This window comes from Chrysochloris asiatica, unplaced genomic scaffold (genome assembly GCF_000296735.1).
Source record: "Chrysochloris asiatica unplaced genomic scaffold, ChrAsi1.0 scaffold00387, whole genome shotgun sequence".
Lineage (NCBI taxonomy): Eukaryota > Metazoa > Chordata > Mammalia > Afrosoricida > Chrysochloridae > Chrysochloris > Chrysochloris asiatica.
The window spans coordinates 1,707,140-1,725,711 of record NW_006408905.1 but is presented as its reverse complement, the minus strand read 5'-3'; the positions used below and the strand labels follow the sequence as shown (position 1 = coordinate 1,725,711).

The 18,572-nt window shown below is 36.5% G+C and overlaps 1 protein-coding gene and 1 non-coding gene across 2 annotated transcripts in view; both read right to left on the bottom strand.

The window, feature by feature from the left end:
- The window catches only part of LOC102829695 (neuron navigator 3-like), a 301,006-nt gene extending 286,313 nt beyond the window's left edge, over window positions 1–14,693 (bottom strand). The window contains exon 1 of the mRNA XM_006876518.1: window positions 14,451–14,693. Within this exon, the coding sequence (XP_006876580.1) occupies window positions 14,451–14,693 (243 nt within the window). The remainder of the gene's footprint in view (window positions 1–14,450) is intronic.
- On the bottom strand, window positions 12,182–12,254 carry TRNAK-CUU. Its single transcript has one exon. It is a non-coding gene; the product is annotated as a tRNA-Lys (tRNA).
- Window positions 14,694–18,572: the final 3,879 nt, after the last annotated feature.

Sequence of the window (18,572 nt, the reverse complement as noted above, 5' to 3'; positions counted from 1 at the left end):
AATCTTTACAGGAGCAGAACGCCTCATCTTTCTCCTGCGGAGCAGCTGGTAGTTTCGAACTGCTGGCCTTAAGGTTCACAGCCCGATTCGTAACCGCTATGCTACCAGAGCTCCTTATATATATAGACACTAAGAATATTTTGACATTTAAAAATGTATCAATTAAAACTGACCCAAACTAAAGTTAAGCAGTTAAAATTGTCAAAGAAAAGTAGAAAGCTAGGTAGAGATAGTTTCATATATAAAACTAAATCAAACAAGGAATTTTTAAAATGCACCTTTAGAAATTCACCTTGCATGTGAATAGAGGTTGTCCAATGAACTAATGTCTATTTCTATCTATAATGGTTTGCATGACTTTTGATAAGATTTGCTTCTGTCAATATTCATGGTGAAGTCAATGACGGATACACACATTGCTTCTCTTTTCCCTTGGAAAAAACTTACAATGTGCGAATGGATGCTACATGGTGTCTCCAGGCTGAGAGTGAACACTCCCTCATACATTACACAGACATCCATTTGGCAGCATCCTCAAAAACCCTATACAGGGTTGCTATGAGTCGGGGCGGACTTGATGGTACTTAACAACAACAACAATAACAACAACAACAACAACAACACAGGTCCTGGAAGTGCAGTGGTTATGAGTCAGGCTGCTAACCTCAATAACAGCAATGCGAAACTACCAGCCATTCTGTGTGAGAAAGAGGAGGCTTTGTGCTCCCATAAAGATTTACAGCCTCAGAAATTACATGCAAGGTAACTGTGAGTCGTAACTGACTGCATAGCACACAACCACCACCCATCACTACAGGTCAGCAAATACCTCCTTCCCACTGTGATGCTTCACTTTACATTCATTCTTTAAGCTTAACTTTCAGAATTCTGCTCTAACAGAATTTGTGCCTTTCTGGTCTGACTCTCAGTAGATGTCTAGAACTGGTTAAAGAAGAAAGCTAAAAGATGAGTTTAACCACAGGAGCCTGAAGAAAGGAAAAACAAGGGATAAGGGTCAACAGTAGCGTAGTGGTTACGAATCGGGCTGCGAACCTTAAGGTCAGCGGTTCGAAACTACCAGCCGCTCCGCGGGAGAAAGATGAGGCTTTCTACTCCCGTAAAGATTTACACCCTCGGAAACCCTGTACAGGGTCGCTATGGGTCGGACCCGACTCGATGGCACTTAACAACAACAACAAGGGTCAACAGACAGTTACTTTCAGAGATATTAGTTACATAAGCAGGTATGAACAGGAGCAATTGAAGGTGCTGCCCCAAATCATAAGGTGGGGAAAAGAAGAATTAGTCACAAGATAATTTTGAGTATTTTATGGTCTATTTAAAAAGCTAAAAGCTAACCTCTGATTCATTTAATTTATTTTCTGTTCATTTCGTTACTTGGGTATAATTACAGTCCTTCTCTTATTCAATGTTTTGCTTTAAAACATACATTCCTATAAGTCAGAACATCAAATGTTCATCAACACTCTGGAAAACAGTTCTTAGCACCTTATAGTGTTTTAACTATGGAACATTTTTTTTTGCTTAACCTTGATCATCTGAGTATATTTTCTAGTCTCTCTTGCAATTCGATATAGTCCAAGTTCTGATCAATGGAACTGAGTGGAAATAATGTGTAGAATTTCCAAGCCTCTTCTGCCATTTTCAATTCTCCATCTTTCACTGACAATTCACTGAAATATCAAGGACAATGGAGGTTTCTAGGTGTCTGAGTTGTCATACAGAGGTCTCAGCAATTTTTTTTTTTTTTCTGTAAAGGACCATATAGTAAATCTTTTAGGTGTTGCAGGTCATATAGTCTCTATCATGATAACTAAACTCTATGATTACTGTAGATAAGCGCTGGACTGCTAACCTCAAGGTCAGTGGTTCAAACCCACCAGCTGCTCCTCAGAAATCCTATACAGTGTCACTATGAGTCACAACTGACTCAATGGTATTTAACAACAACAACAACTGTATTAAGCTACTGAGATTTGGAAACTATCTGTCAAACTCCCATAACTTCATAAACGCAATGCCATTTTGATCCTTCATAAACATTACCATTATTTTGTGCTCTTGAGCTGGTTCCAACTCAAAGTGACCCTATACAGGGTTTCTGTGGCTGTCAATCTTTGTTGTTATTAAATATCATTGAGTCAGTTCTGACCCATAGGATCCTGCATAGGGTTTCCGAGGAGTGGCCAGTGAGTTTGAGTAGCTGACCTTGTGGTTCAAACAGGCTTTGCAGTCTCGGGCATTAACACACAGCACCATACCAGGACTTTAGGGGAGGAGAAAACCTCCTTTGTCCTATAGAATAAGTGGCTGCTAGACTTAAGTTTGCCATTGAACATGCAATCCACTATGCCACCAGGTCTCCATTGAGAAAAAAAAAAAAAAAAAATTACTCTTAATACATTTCACTGTAGAAAACTGTGAATATGTTCATCCCAGTTTCAGTTTTAAAATAACTCATTTTCAGCATCAAAACATGGCAGAAAGCAGTGATGTCCCTTTGTTTTGTCTGCCTGTGCTTTACTTTGTTTTATGAAGATTTAATCATATTACTTTACAGGATAAATGATGAATTTTTGCTACCACATTCTCCCCTCTCATTGCGTAACATTTTATTCATGCAGAATTTCAACCCCTTAAAAAATTATTCAATTTACTGGGACTATGGGAATATATTTTCATACACAGATACTAAATTTTTCTTTGAACCCCAGTGACTAGGAATGCAAAGAAAAGCACTTCTTAAAGCAACAATGGAGCAATACTGGGGTCTTGGAGTAGTAGGAGGAAGATTGCAGAATGAAATTTACCAAAAACAAATTTAGTATTACTGGCAAGAATTCATTCTTTATTTGTTGTTTTGTTTTCCTATTATATGATTAAGTTTCCATAAACAGAGAGAAGGAAAACATGCATTCTGATGTGGCTTATGTACTGTTGTCAGCGAGAGACAGAGAAGAAGAGAGAGAAAAGACATAGAATCCAAGTAGATGTGGAATCGAATTCTAGCTTCACCTTCATATCACTCTAAATTCACTCTAATTTGAATAATAATGAATGAGGCAAACCATCTACTTTATAGTATCTACTGCCACTGAATACATTCTGACGCATGACAACACTATATAGGGTTTCCAATGTTGTAAAACATCATGGGAGCAGAAAGTCTCACCTTTCTCCTGCAGGACAGTTGGTAGGTTTGAACTGCCTGCTTTGTGGTCCAGGGTTTATTCTACAGTATCATGAGGGGTAATCAAAAAAGAGTTAGTAACTCTTTGGATTTTAAGTGCTACTTGCTGCTAAGTTCACGAATTATGCTTTTCTGTTGTTGTTAAATGTCACTGAGTTGGTTCTGACCCATAGCCACTCTGTATAAAGTTTCTTAGAAGTGGCTGATAGAGTCAAATGGCCAACTTTGTGGTTAAAACTGACACTGAGTTTTATTCTACAGTCAAGTGCTTATCCTACAGCATAACACAAGGACTTCTGAAATGTATATATTACTTGACTTACCAAGATCAGCTTGGTAGCAAATACTGGAATCTTATAAAAGAGAAAATTACAGTCAACAGGTATCAAATACTGCAAATAGTGAAGAAAAGAAATGCTTTTAAGGAGGCATTAGCCATCTCTAAGAAATCAGAATCAAAGCAAAATATCAAGATAATTTAAACAAATGAAAGGAGTAGAATAGTGGCAATGAACATAAACTACTCTTTCAAGAAATGTAGCTGAAAAGTTGGAAGGATGGAATGATAGTCTGAGGCAGGTGCACAAACTGATGATGATTACAAACAGAAAGTTTGCAAGTTGAGTCTACAGCAAAGCTTCTCAACTGAGGACCCATTAAGGAACATTTTTGGTTGTCCCAACTGGGAGGGTATTATTGGCTTCTGGTGGATGTAAACAGGGAAACTGCTAAGCATCTTATGATATGCAAACCATCTCTCCATAACAAAGAATTATCTGGCCCAAAATATCCCTAGTACTTAATTTAAAATATCCTTGTCAAGAATAGTCATTGGAGAAGAAGAGGTAGAAAATCCAAGAGAAGTTTGATGAATTATAGGGCAAAATTCTAGAGAAAAATGAAAGGGAATATATACTACAAAGACTACTTGTAGAAAGCTTCATGAATTTATTACCATCATTATAATTTTTATAGATCCAAAGATTAAAGTCAAGAAAACTTAAATGGCTTTTCCTTTATTGATATAATAGAAGTAGAATTCAAATATTTGATCTCACAGTCCTATGTTATTTTGACTATGCCACTTGATAATTTAAATCCAAAACTAGGTCAAGATTTTGTTGGAGACAAGTTATCAATCATTTAGAAGGGTGAATCAAATATTCTCTACACTCTGGGTGCAGAATTCATTTTAATCAACTTTTATAAAATACAAATATATAATTTTTCACACTATCTCTTCATTTTTCAATACATTTTTTTCTATTCGCAGCAAGCTTTCTTATTCACTTATTACAAAAATATTTTAGGCTGAGCTAAGAGCTACAAATGCACTGCTGTCTTTGTTTCTTCATCAGATGTGAATCTTAGTCCTCAAAAGGCTTCATCCTCAGGGGACCAAACAGGTGAAAGTCCCATGAAGCAAGATCAGGACTATAGGAAAGATGCTTTAACACCTCAAAAGGAAGTTTTTCAGAGTGTCACCAGTGTGGGCAGAGGTATGGAGACATGCATTGTCATGCAAGATCACAATGCTCTTCTACTGCAGTCCTCTACTTTTAATCTAAAGTTGAGGCTTCAACTCTTCAGTGAGCATTTCACTGTAAGGAGCACTGTTGATTGTCCTTTTCCTGATAGTGTTCCAATACTGACCTTTAAGTACCCAGAAAACTGTAAGTATCAATTTTTCCAGCTGATGTTGGAATTTCGATTTTTTCTTGGTGGGCAATTGAGGATGTTTCCATTCCATACTCTACCATTTACTCTCAGGCTCATAGTGATGAATCCATATCTTGTCACCAGAAATTACTTTTTTGAAAGGAATTTTTACCTTCCTTTGAGTTCAGTCCAAATTTCCTTTGAGATGTCCACTTCACATCTGCACAGTGGTGGTGGCGGTGTGCCGTGGAGTCAGTTCTGACTCATAGCAACCCTGTACAGGGTTTCTGAAGGCTGTAAATCTTTACGGGAGCAGAATGCCTCATCTTTCTCCCATGGAACAGCTGGCAGTTTTGAACTGCTGACCTTGCGGTTTGCAGCCTGATTCATAATCACCATGCTACCAGAGCACAGCAGTGACCTTGGATGGAAAGCTCTGATAAGACAGTGCAGCCAACAGAAGTTTTAATGTAATCTGATGCAGATAATTTTTGACTCATTCTCATAATTATTATTTGCTTAGAAATTAATGGCATATCTAGTGATTTCATGTTAAATTAACAACATAGTAAATGTCTTATTTTTAGTAAAGAAAAAACAGATGTCTATCATAATGCACAGGAAGACCCTGGGAAGAATATATTTAGAAAATCATCAGCAAATATATACATAACACTGACATAAAAGAAGGCTAAAAAAAGATACACTCAATTTTTAATGATATTTAATCACATAAAATTGACATAAAGATTTTAATTGTTTCATAGTTCAACCAGGGATCTACTAAAAAGCAAGAGAGAGTATTCTATCAACAGTGTAGGTCACTGTCCAGCTAGAATGTCCCTCTTAGGAAACAAGGGCACCTTGCATATTGAATAGGCAACAAATCTTTTCATCAGCTGTCAGAAACAAAATGGTGTCTGGCTAAAGATGGAGGTCAACCACACCACTGTGAACTGTGACACAAGCCAAGACTACACATCCGTCTCCTGAAAGGGCTCATTGTGTTTCTTCAAAGTCTCCCATTCCTGGATTTCGACCTGTAATTTTTCAAGTTATCATTTCCAGTATACCCACATTTTACAAATTTGAGTCTCTCAGTTTTGCAGTATCATCCATTACTGAACTGGCTCAAAGCCTTGTCATAGTGGCACACTTTTACAAATTGCTGTTCAAGAAACAATAAATGTATAGTACTGAAAAGCAAAGCTTTCTGTCAATACAGAAAATGTTTTAAATCCAAGCATCATTACAGCATTACTTATACCATCACCAACAAAAAGGCTAAAAACATCCATACTTCTCAGTGGTGAAAGTTGAAGTATGAACTATAACTAGAAAAAAAAAAAAAATCATGTTTCTTTAAACACTAAATAACTAAATATGCAAGCAAAGCAGAAATAGGCAAGAAAGATAGAATCATCTAGGGATCTATTAGCTGACCCATGCAGCTGTAAGCCTGGCCAGCACTGGAAGCACTACCATGTGAGCAAGCCAACAAGAGTGCTGACAGTCCTCAGCAATCAGGCATCTTCTCCAAGAAGGAAACAGCTGGAAGCCAGAGCAAGTCATCTACTCGATTGACATCTGCAGCTAAACTTCTATTGTGCATTTTTCTTTGTTGATTATTATTATTCCAACACTGCTACAGAGACCATATGTCAATTTAATTGTCATCTGATAATTCTAGGTTCTTGGGTACAACCAATGATTTATTTGTAATGAATGAGCACTGCTAATTTAATATTTCATACAAATTCCACTATTCTATATAGAAATGAAGCAAATCAGTAGCCATACTTCTCCTTCCTCCCCATCTACCTCAACAGAAATTATCTGGAATTAAACAGCTTTAGGTTGAATGCCTATTTCTACCACACTGTAGTACTGAGATATTGACAAGAAATTTAATCTCAGTAAATCTCAGCTTTCTCATCTGTAAAATGGGGAAAAGAACAGATTGTTTAGATCATAAGTCTATTTTGAGGAGTAAATTGGATATTTTGTGTAAAATATCTGGCCCAGTACACAACTTAAGGGAGCGCAGTAATTCTATAGAATAAGCATGAGATTAAGAACCATGAGGTTGGTGGTTCCGCCCACCAATCTCTCTGTGGAAGAAAGATGAGGCTTTATGTTCCCACCAAGATTTAAAGTCTCATAGAAACCCAATAAAGGATCGTTAAAATTGGGAACCAACTCGATGGCACTTAACAACAGCAACACACCATAAAGCAAATTTTCTACAAATATAATTAATATCTGACACTCTCTGCTAGAATTTCTCCAAAATACCATAGTCAGAGTAATTTTCTGATTCTTACTTAAAACTCATCTGCATTCCCAACCTAATGGAATCAGCATCTATTTATATGTGTTTTAAAATCTTTGTATAAATAATCTGATCCAGTTATAATAGCTTACTCATTGGCAAGCTTGTGTGCATCCCCTTCACTATATAATGATATTTTCTTCTCTGAATCCTATCAGTCCATTAAATCATAGATACTTGATGGAATTTTTTTTCTGAATGATCTATGTAAATAAAATTCCCCTAAAATCATACGTAAAAGATTGCTTTCTTCAGGACTTACTATCTACAAAATGTATTCACTTGTCTATGATGCTATTATGACTTTTTTATATTCAAATTAACTAATACCTTTGAGTATCCTCTGCTTCAAAGGATAGTGCCAACACTAAGTCAATACAATTTGTAAGAAATTACAATATTTGTAAGAAATAGCCCCACATTGGAGTAGGAAAACTAAATGCCCATGCTACCGTGTACATGTACAGGGTGGAGGAAAAAGAAGAAAAACCCTCAAAGAGGCCGATCTACACAGTGGGAGCAACAATGGACTCAGATATAACAACAGCTGTAAGGATGGTGCAGGACAGGGCAGTGTTCCATTCTGCTGAGCCCAGGGTCACTATGAGTTGTAGGCAACTTGATGGAACTTAACAACAAGAACAAAAATGTAGACGCTTCCTTAGATCTACCCAACTGGTTGTAACCTTTTCTTTTAACTTCCTCAGCAATTTGTTCATATTTTTCTTTGACTCTTGAAATGAGTCCTAAAGAATTATTGAGCTTTGCAGGTCACAGTACATCTCGAAAAAAAAACCATGAATTATTTAATTAAGAAATTATAAAGGAATAGAGAAAAAAGGCACTGTAGGGAAAAACTGAATTCAAATTCAGAATTTCTGATTTAATTGTCTGACATGGCACTATCTCTTATCTTCTCCAGGAAAAGTCTCTGTAAAATATGGATAATAATGTCTTCTTTGAAATACTATTGTAATACAAAGACAAATTTCATATCAAGTATAAAGGAAGGGATACTCAAAATTATCATTGCTTTGCATTATAATGTGAAAGTAATTGTGAGTTTGCATAAGTATTTGAAGAGGGAAATTGTAAGTAGACCCAAACTGGGAATAATTTGGAAATGGAAGTATGTGTACAAGAGAGGTGGCAGATCATATTGGAAGGCAGCTGGGGACTGAGAAGTAATGGCCAATGAGGAGTTTTCTGTGGTTGTTGTTGTCGTTATGTACCTTTGAGTTGAATCTGACTCACAGCAACTCTGTATAGTGTTTCTGAGGAGCCATTAGTGGGTTTGAGCCACAGACCCTATGGTTCGCAGACCAGTGCTGATCCTACAGTGCCACACTAGGAGTCCTTCTCAGTGGTAGATACAGTAAAGGAACTTTCATGAACAGGAATGTCTAATGCTTAATTCTAAGTTATTTTCTGAACTAGAATAAAATACAACCTTATTTCCCAATCCATCACTTCCATATTATTATTATTTTCCTTTAGGGTATAGGATGAGCAAGTTGGTGTTCATTTACTTTCATCTACTTGGTAGTGAAAAATTCTAAATTTTAAATAGAATGATCTCACATTCACAATTCCTCACAATATGTTTTTCTCCCACTAAAAGCTTTTTAGTCAATGTACTCTTTCACTAGAATGACAAAAAAAAATAAGTTATGCATAAAATATAATTGATATATTTATTTCTCTTTCAATTGTAATTATGACATATTTAGAAATATACAATAAGTCTATAAAAGAAGACAAATTTTCCTTCCACAAAACCTTATGCTACCTGTGTTTTATTGTTGCTGTTGTAAAGTGTCATCAAGTCAGTCCAGACTGATAGAGACCCAGAGTAGGGTTTCCAAGGAGTGGCTGGTGAATTTGAAAGAACCACCAACCTTTGGATTCAAATTGACCTTGTGGTCCAGTGTTTTAGCCCACATCAACTGGAAATAGAGACAGACTCTTGTTGGTTGACAGGCACTGTCAAATCAGTTCCAATTTACAGCAACATTATATACAACAGGAAGAAACACTTCCTGGTCCAGAGCCAGTAATCCTTTATAAAGCTGGTTCCCTTATCCCTACACATTCCCCTAAACTATGATGTTGTTGTTGTTAAGTACCTTCAAGTCAATTCCATCTCATGATGACCTTGTATAACGTTTCCAAGGAGCAACTGGTAGGTTTGAAATGTTGACCTTGTGCTTAGCAGTCTAATGCTCATCCTGCATCATCATACATGGAAACCATGACAGGAACTTTGAATATCACTGTTATTTAGAGAATTTTTTTATAGATTAAAAAAAAAAAAATCCTAAATTTCCAAGAACACACTATTCACATTTTCCCCGGGCTTAAAAAGTTGTTTGTTTGTGTTTTTTCATTTAAATATTTAAAGTGTATATTATTTTACTGTGTTTTCAGTGAGAATTGACATGGCAGATTAGATTATCATTTAATGATTTCTACAGACTGTTGAGGGACACTGGTTGTATTTTTCACAATGTATGAACATTCTCATTATTTATTTTCTGACTGTTCCATTTCCAGCAATCTAGTTCCCCTGTCCCACTATCTCCTCGCCTTTGTTTTTAACATAATAGTTAACCACGTGGATAGATAAAGACGATATTTCTAAAGGAGCACAGGACTCCCTGTGTGGTGCTGTACAGGGTTTCAGAGTCAGAACTGAATCAACATCACTTTCCAAAGAGCAACTGGTGGGTTTGAACTGCTAAACTGGTTCACAGTCAAGTGCTGACCCTACAGTGCCACAGAAGGAGTCCTGGAAACCCTATACATGGTTGCTAACAGTCGGAAATGATTTTATGGCACATGACAACAACAACATCTTATTCATGCATTGTACTTTTTTATTTTGTGAGCTACTTTTTATTTAACCAAAAGACGATTTCAGGGGAGAGTTTAAATTCAAGGTTTAAACAATATGTCTGGGCAATACTCCTAGACAGTCCTCAAGCTTTACTAGATCCTGTAAGTCTTGATGATTTCAGAATTTGAGGTTCTGTTCCATATTTTTCTCCTATTTTATTGTTGCTGCTACTGTTGTTAAGTGCTGTAGAGTCAGTTCCCACCCATTTCGACCCTGTATAGGGGTTCGGAGGATCAGCTGGTGAGCTTGAACTGCAGACCCTGCAGTTCAAACGGCTTTGCAGTCTGGTGCATTAGCCCACAGCACCATACAGGGACCCCAATTAGATTGTTATTGTTGTTATGTGCCATGGAGTCGGTTCTGACTCTCAGCGACCCTGTACAGGATTTCTGAGGCTGTAAATCTTTACGGGAGCAGAATGCCTCATCTTTCTCCCGCGGAGCAGCTGGTTGTTTCAAACTGCTGACCGTGAGATTAGCAGCCCGATTAGTAACCACTATGCTATCAGAGCTCCTTTTAGGACCCATCAGTTGTGATCCATCAATTAGTAGTGATAGATTGGTGGTGGTGGTGGTTACGTGCCATGGAGTCAGATCCGACTCACAGTCAACCCTGTACAGGGTTTCTGAGGCTGTAAAACTTTACGGAGCACAAAGCCTCATCTTTCTTCCACGGAACAGCTAGTCGTTTCGAACTGCTGACCTTAAGGTTCACAGCCCGTTTACGCTACCTCATCTAATTCTTCTATTCTCAGTGTAGATGAGGTTGTGGTTCCCCAAAACAGTTAGTTCTGTGTTGTTGTTGTTGTTGTTGTTAAGTGCTGTTCAGTCAGTTCCAACTCACAGTGACCATGCAGAGCATTTTCAAGGAGCTGAACCAAGGTCCCAGGGCTTTGTCACATATTGCCACACCAGGACTAATATTTATCTGAGTCTTGGTTTTCCTTCTTTCTCCTCTGTTCTGAATGGGAGGTATAGAGATCATGACAGTAGTTGCATCTTTACCTCTAGATTCTTAAGTAAAGATTCCAAGGCAAAATGACACTCTGTCCCGAATTCACCAGAATGCTCAGGTGAGATGGAAAAACAAAACTATATGACTACAGATGCTAGAAAACTCAAGAGTAGTAATATAATCCGGGGGAAAAAATGAATAAGGAAAACTTAAGCCCTTCAAATTTTGTGGTGGAGTTGCCAAATCTACGTGATGTGGAATCTGGAACTAGTGTTACCCATTCATTATACAACAATGCAACTAAGCAGTCTAGATGATTTGGATGCCCGGTCAGAAAACATCAGGTTACAGTAGCTAGAATAGAGCTATGAGAGACGATGCAGAGAAGGAAAGGTGCTGGGGGTGGGGAGAGGAGATGGCAGCAAACAATTGGGTGCCTACAGTGTCTGGCCAAAGAATCTGTAAGTCACTGAAATATCTAAAGTTTTAGCACAAATGGGATACTATAAGTATTGGACAAACAATGGTAGAAAGGCACAGAAAAAAGGAAACCAATTTGGAATCAATGCAATAATTTAGAAAACATAAAAATCACCAAAGCGTGAGTGTTGGTAATGGAAATATATAGAAAAGGATTAATCCATGATCTAAACAAATGAAATCTCTAATTTCCAGTGAAATATGGAGTACTAAATAAGTATATATACCACCAGATATTATCGTAGGGATTCAAAATTGTAGGACTTTTTGACTAATTAAAACAGGGATAGGAAAAAGTTGTAGTGAATTGAAGATACACTTGTGACATTGTGGTATATCAATCTGTTCTCTTTAACCAGACTATAAACTCTAAGGGATTCCAAAGTACTCGATATAAATGTTTCTTACCAACAACCATCTATTGTGGGTACTCTCTATTCTTTCTTCTTCTGTAGAAATTGTTGTTGCTAAGTGCCGTCGAGTCGGTTCCGATCCATAACGACCCTGTACAGGGTTTCCGAGGGTGTAAATCTTTACGGGAGTAGAAAGCCTCATCTTTCTCCCACAGAGCAGCTGGTAGCTTTGAACTGCTGACCTTAAGTTCGCAGCCCTATCCGTAACCACTATGCTACCAGAGCTCCAAGAAGCACGCCCAATGTGGGGCTCAAACCCACGACCCTGAGATTAAGAGTCTCATGCTCTACCGACTGAGCTAGCTGGGTTCTGTAGAAATAGAGTCTATAAATTTTAACTCTGGTAGCGTAGTGGTTACGAATCAGGCTGTTAACCTCAAGGTCAGCAGTTCGAAACTACCAGCCATACTGCGGGAGAAAGATAAGGCTTTCTGCTCCTGTAAAGATTTACAGCCTTGAAAACCCTATGTAGGATCACTATGAGTCGGAAATGAGTCCACGTTACTAAACAACAACAACATATATATGGCTAACCTAGAAAAGATACATTTACCAGTCTCCACTTCAGCTAGGTAAAAACTTAAGAATATATATAAACCAATAGGATACAGAAGAATCTTAATAAACAAGGTGTGTCTTCCTCAGTCACTTACAACTTCTTGCTGAATGTAGATCAATTACCCACTCAATACTGTGAAGGAGATGTCATAAGTGGATAATAATCAGTGAAATAAAGACAGCCTGGTTCTGCGACAAGGTCATGAAGTCACTGTTCAACCATAAACAGCAATACATGCATATCTTGTTTATGCTAGCATTATTTTGAATTTTCTACTATTTAAGGTCAAACTTAATGTTCCCTAATATAAGGATCTTATTTTATTTTTTTCTATTTTCTTCAACTACTTTTAAAAAGTTTACAAAAATCACAAAATATACTCAACATTTTGAACTATTCCCAAAGCTGAGAAGGATACTTTACATTTATTTGAAAAGCCTTTAATCTTACAAGTGACATTATAAAAATATTCTTGGAAGCACAACATAGCTTACCACAGGGTCTTACTGGAATACTATATTTGATTAATATCCATGTTAATCAAGGTGATGATCCAAAATTCTAATGAAAACAGTACTTATAGTAAGTCTTGGACCAGGCCATTTCGAAAAGCAGAAGTCTGGCTAGACCTATAAAGACAATAGGTATTAACCTATTCTTATCAGCTAATACACTATTAGGAATACACAGAATATTAAAGAACTATATAGTGCTCATTTTTAATGATTTTCATCAAGTTAATATTTGTGTCTTTTTCTATATTAGTTTTATCATTAATTGTCACAATAGACTGAATTATCAGCTTAAAATTAAATAACATATTTTCATTGATTTTTCTTACTTAGACCATGTTTTCCTAAGACATGAAGAGTAATATATCTTAATCATATCTTCTAAATCTCTTGATTTATAGATGAAATTATCCAAACAGACTAATTAACTAATTATTTCTTGGGATAATTGTTTATTCACTCATTGGTCCATTTGTTAATATATTCACCCATTAAATTACTATTAAATTGTTATAATGAATAAAGAATTGGGGTGGTGGAAAAGCATAGAATTTATATATGCATATAAGTATGTGTACATACATAATATGCATACACACATATGCACATACTTCTGAATTTGATTTGGGTAGAAAAGTAAGATCTAAACATTTCTGAGAAGCCATAGATGAGTATAGCAACTTTAGAAAGGTTGACATCATAGTCAATACAGTGATGTTCATCAAGGTAAAAATGAGTCCCCCTGAAGTTCATCAACTGCAGGATCATACTGACACTCAATATCTAGAAAAAACAATTCTAGTATAGTTTAGAAATCAAGAGCTTGGCATTAACTGCGTGCAAAACACCCTAAGTTAAATGACTGAAAAAGATGTCTGTAATAAGTAAAACAGTAGGGTTTCCATTTACAAGTGAAAATCCAGACAGATGTGCAATATTAAGGAAACCAATATTTCATTATCTTTCAAATGTCAATAATTAGCACTTAGAATAAAAATATTTAAACTAAGATTGCTTAAAAGACAAATAATATTTAAGGAAAAGTGATAGACTGTATGGGTTACCAAAAAATAAACCTTTCCTCTGCACTGTAATATCTATGGCAAATAGGATATTTTTTTTTTTTTAACATCTGTAATTACTTACACTTCTCAGGAATAGAGCAATGCCTAGGAATAACCAGACTCTTTAAAAGTAAGTAATACCAAATGATTACAAATTATGTATATGCAGATTTTTGTTCACGGCTTTTTCTACAACCATAAGCTCTATAGTTTTTACACAGAGTATATAACTTTTCAGCTATTCAAGTTACTTACTGTTTTACACTGCTGTTCCTCTACTAATCCCCATTTCACAGCATGCTTTATATTCCATCTAAAATAAATTTGCATTATAGCTATATAAGTCTGCAGGTAACCTTAAGCCACTAACCTTACTGTCTTCTGTCTCCTTGGCTTTTCCTTGGAAGGATTTCTTCTGTCCAAATTCACAGGTTGGTTTTAATGTGAGCTGACAAGAAAGCATTGAGCTTTCTGTTCCATTAAGTCTCAAAGGTCTTAAAGAACAGTGCTGTGACCCAGTAGTGCCAAGATTTGGGATCGGAAGCGCAGTATGAACAGGCTTTGACCCAACAGCTGGCTGCCTCCGTTTTGAGGCAACCCCAAGTACAGGCATTGCTTCTATAAAAGTATCTTCGTGTTGCCAAAGAAAATGCTTCTAACCTCAGTCTGGTAGACTCCAACTATAGTTTTCCAGAACAAATACTTTAAACAAAACTAGCAGTCAACTTGATTTTTTTTAAAAAACTAATAATATAACTTTCAGGAAAGGCAAAACTTCCTTTCATCTTTCTTTAAGTATCTTCCTTTCTTGCTGACTCCGGCTCTCATTCTCTCGCTCTGTCTCTATTTCTTGTCTGCATGTATGCTATACTACAGACTCCTTTGGGGAGTACACTTTTCTTGATGGTAACTGCTACAAAGTGCCTTCTCTGGGATTACAGAGCTGCTAGTTTTCTTTTCCTTCTTACTATAGCAGTCTGAGTCTGAACATTAAGAATAAAAAAGAGGAAGAGAAGAAAAACAAAAGGAAAAGGCTTTCTGTCCAATGGTCAAAGTAGCCAAAAGACCACAATAGTGGGAGGACACGAGTTCTTCCTGACTTCAGAAATAAACAGCCTGGATTCTCTTTTTAAAGAAAAGCCTATTTTCCCTCCAACCTTAAGATTTTTTTTTTAAATAATAAAAAAAAGGAAAAGAAAAAGTAATGGACACGATTAATAGCCAAAACAAACAGCTGTTGGAAGAACTTTTAGTCCGGAAACAATCTCAGCAATGAAGTTGTTTGTCTGATTTCCAGCTATCTTTCATTAATGACAGCCATGAACTATGGTGTTCATTCTTTGTTTCATCCCTGAAATCAGGTTAAGTTCATGCAAAAGTGCAACTAGCTAAGGCTGATGAATCACTCAGCAGAGTATGCCTGCCTAGTTTATCAAAACATAGGAAATGAAGAGAGCGGGGCACTAGGCACAGTTACTAAATTTGACAATGAAAACGATAATAAAACACATTCACAACAAATGTTTATGCAGAAAACACTCATAGCAGTTACTGGGTTAAGTATTTTACATACACTATAATATTTTTTCCTCAAATGATTCAATGAAATAAAACATTTAGATTTTCAACTTTATAAAAAGAGTAACAAAGACTCATGTATACTAAGAAATTTGACCAATGCTAGGCACTACAAAGGGGAGGAACTTGTACCAATCGAAGTGGCTTAAAATATATATTTAAAAGCAACATTATTATTCAAGCTAAACTTTGAAAAACATCCAATTTATTTTCCTCCTATTTCTATTTAACAATTTTGCAGAGCATATTTAGATTACTCCTGGCACTTTTTTCTTTTTCTTTTGTTTAGAAAATATGTATTATAGTCACAAAATTGTGTGAGAATAAGCAATAATTCAAGTGAAGAAAACAGTGGCTTCTTAATATACACTTAATTATTGTTGTCAAGTGCCACCGAGTTCATGCCGACTCATAGAGACCCCATAATAGGGTTCTCAATGAGCAGCTGGTGGGTTTGAACTGCTGACCTTGTATTTAGGCATTCAGAGATCAACCTACAGTGCCACACCAGAACTGGTGATACTTATAAGCATCATAATCATTATTTTAGAATGATTTCTCTATGGTAAAAAAAAATTATTTTCTTTGGCAACTATTTCCAGCCATGTAAATTGCTATGTACTTTTAAACTAAGGACTAAATTAGAGATAAAGAGGCAATAACTAAAGTCAAATTTATATATTGTTGCTGATAAAGCAAGTTGGAAATCTACAGGCTTTTGAAACAAAGTAAACCAATTGTGCATTACACAATGAGACAAATACACTGTTGTTACATGACCTCGAATATTTTCCTGTCTCATAGCCACCCTGTATAGGACTTCCAATGAGTGACTTGGTGAGTTTGTACCAACAACTCTGCAGTTCAAACCTAATTTTCAGTCCAGTGCTAGTGGACAAAAAACAAAAAACAAATCTGATCTAAAGAAGGATGCTAATTGCTTGTGACTTAAAACCCTTTAGCATACAATAGCCCCTTCCAGAGACAGTAAGATACAGAAGTTAATGGTCCTAAAAGAAGATTTAATTTGCATGACAAGATATATGCTTCCTGCACTCTTCACTTGTTGTCCCTGGCTGATGACAGTGGGTAACACTCTAGGCTGCTAACCAAATGGTTGGAGGTTTGAGTGCACTCAGAGATCTCTTAGAAGAAAGGTCTCGTGAGTCTCCTTCTAAAAGCAGACATTGCAAACCAAACCCTCCAGAGCACAGTTCTACTCTGACACACCTGAGGTCACAGTACAAACAGAGTGTTGGTTATTGTTGTGCTGAGTCAAGACCGACTCATAGTGACCCTGCATAGGGTTTCTGAGAGCAGCTTGTGGATTTGAACTGCCAACCCTGTAGTTACCAGTCCACTGCTTATCAAAAAATGCCAAACAAATAGCATACCTAAAATAATAGAACCTGTGAGAAAATAGTATTTGGTAGACCATTTAAGAACTATGCAACTTTTCAATAATAGCTGGTATATCACAAGACAATTTGAATCACCTAAGTAAGGAGGTTGACTCAGAAGGCATTTGAAAACAAAGAAGAAAAGAAAAAAAAGAGTAGAAATCCCAGCAATCCTTTAATTAGAATTGATGGAGAAAATCCAGCTGAGACATAAATTCTGAGCCAACATGCTGGCCATAGAGAATGGCACAGGGAATAGTGAAATCTGCAAGCATTTAGAAGCTGCATGAAGTAAGTATGTGCTGCTTTGATGAGGGAGCCTGAGATAAAAACACTCATGTTTAATTTTCCTAAAATAGAGTTAAAAGTGCTCCTGCTGACTGTATTACATTTAAGCTGACAATTTCTTCTTTTTTTGCATCAAAGACTATAATGCTACCCTGATTATTCTGACCCCCTTTGCCTAGAATATGTCACATACAAAGCCGCACAACTTCCACAACATCATTCTTTTACTAACAATTGCAAATGAGCAAGCTGGCATTTCAAAAACATGTATTTGGGCAGAACACACTGCAGTGAATGTTACAAATTGAAAAAAGAAAGAAAAAAAAAATTCACATCCAGTAAAAGGTCTTTCACCTTGAACCTTTTCTTCTTTTTTTTTTTTTAAGTTTTTATTGTGAATTAAGTGATAGTTTACATGGGAGAACATCAGTTTTGCATTCATCTTTTCATTGCAATGATTACAAACCCCTCCATGCATCTTCATTCAACAGTATGTACTTCTATTCCCTCTGATTTTTAAATTTTATTTATTTATTATTAATTTTGGGGGGGAGTGTACACTAAAACACCCAGGAATATATAATAATTTAAACAACTAAAGGGCACATTCTGTAAGTCTGCCTCCTGGCTACCAGCACACAGTCTTTCTCTTTCTATGAGTCTAGAGTCCTTAGTTGCTCTATTTCTCCATGTCATCATCTCTACCTTCATCTCTGGTGTTACTATTTCTCTAGATAGGGTGCCACATTCCACTCATGCTCTTCTACCTTGATAGTCCTAGGGTCCTCTGTTCCTGGAATGTAAGATCAACTACTCTTTACTTTATGTTATAAAACTTCTTCCTGTACAGTTGTGACAATCGCAATTAGTCATTATAACAATTATTCATTATTGAATCATAATAATCTTATCCCCATCTCCTTTCACCAGATCTATCTAGCCAAGATGAGAACTATTCAGTGGAATTCTACCTTTTCCCGCACACTCTGAAACTAAACTCCCTCTTGAAAACTTGTAAACCAGTCACTTTGTGCCTCTCTACCGCTCCCCCATTTTAGCTAGCCAATATCTAAGTTGCCCCATCCCTATCAACCATGGGTACAGAGGGAATAGGTTGAAGACTCCTTCGCTCTCAGTTGGCATTCTGAGCTACTACTTCCATAAGTATAGATCAAGTTCATCGAATTTATACTTGTTTCCTTTATGATTTTTTAAAACTCTTCTAG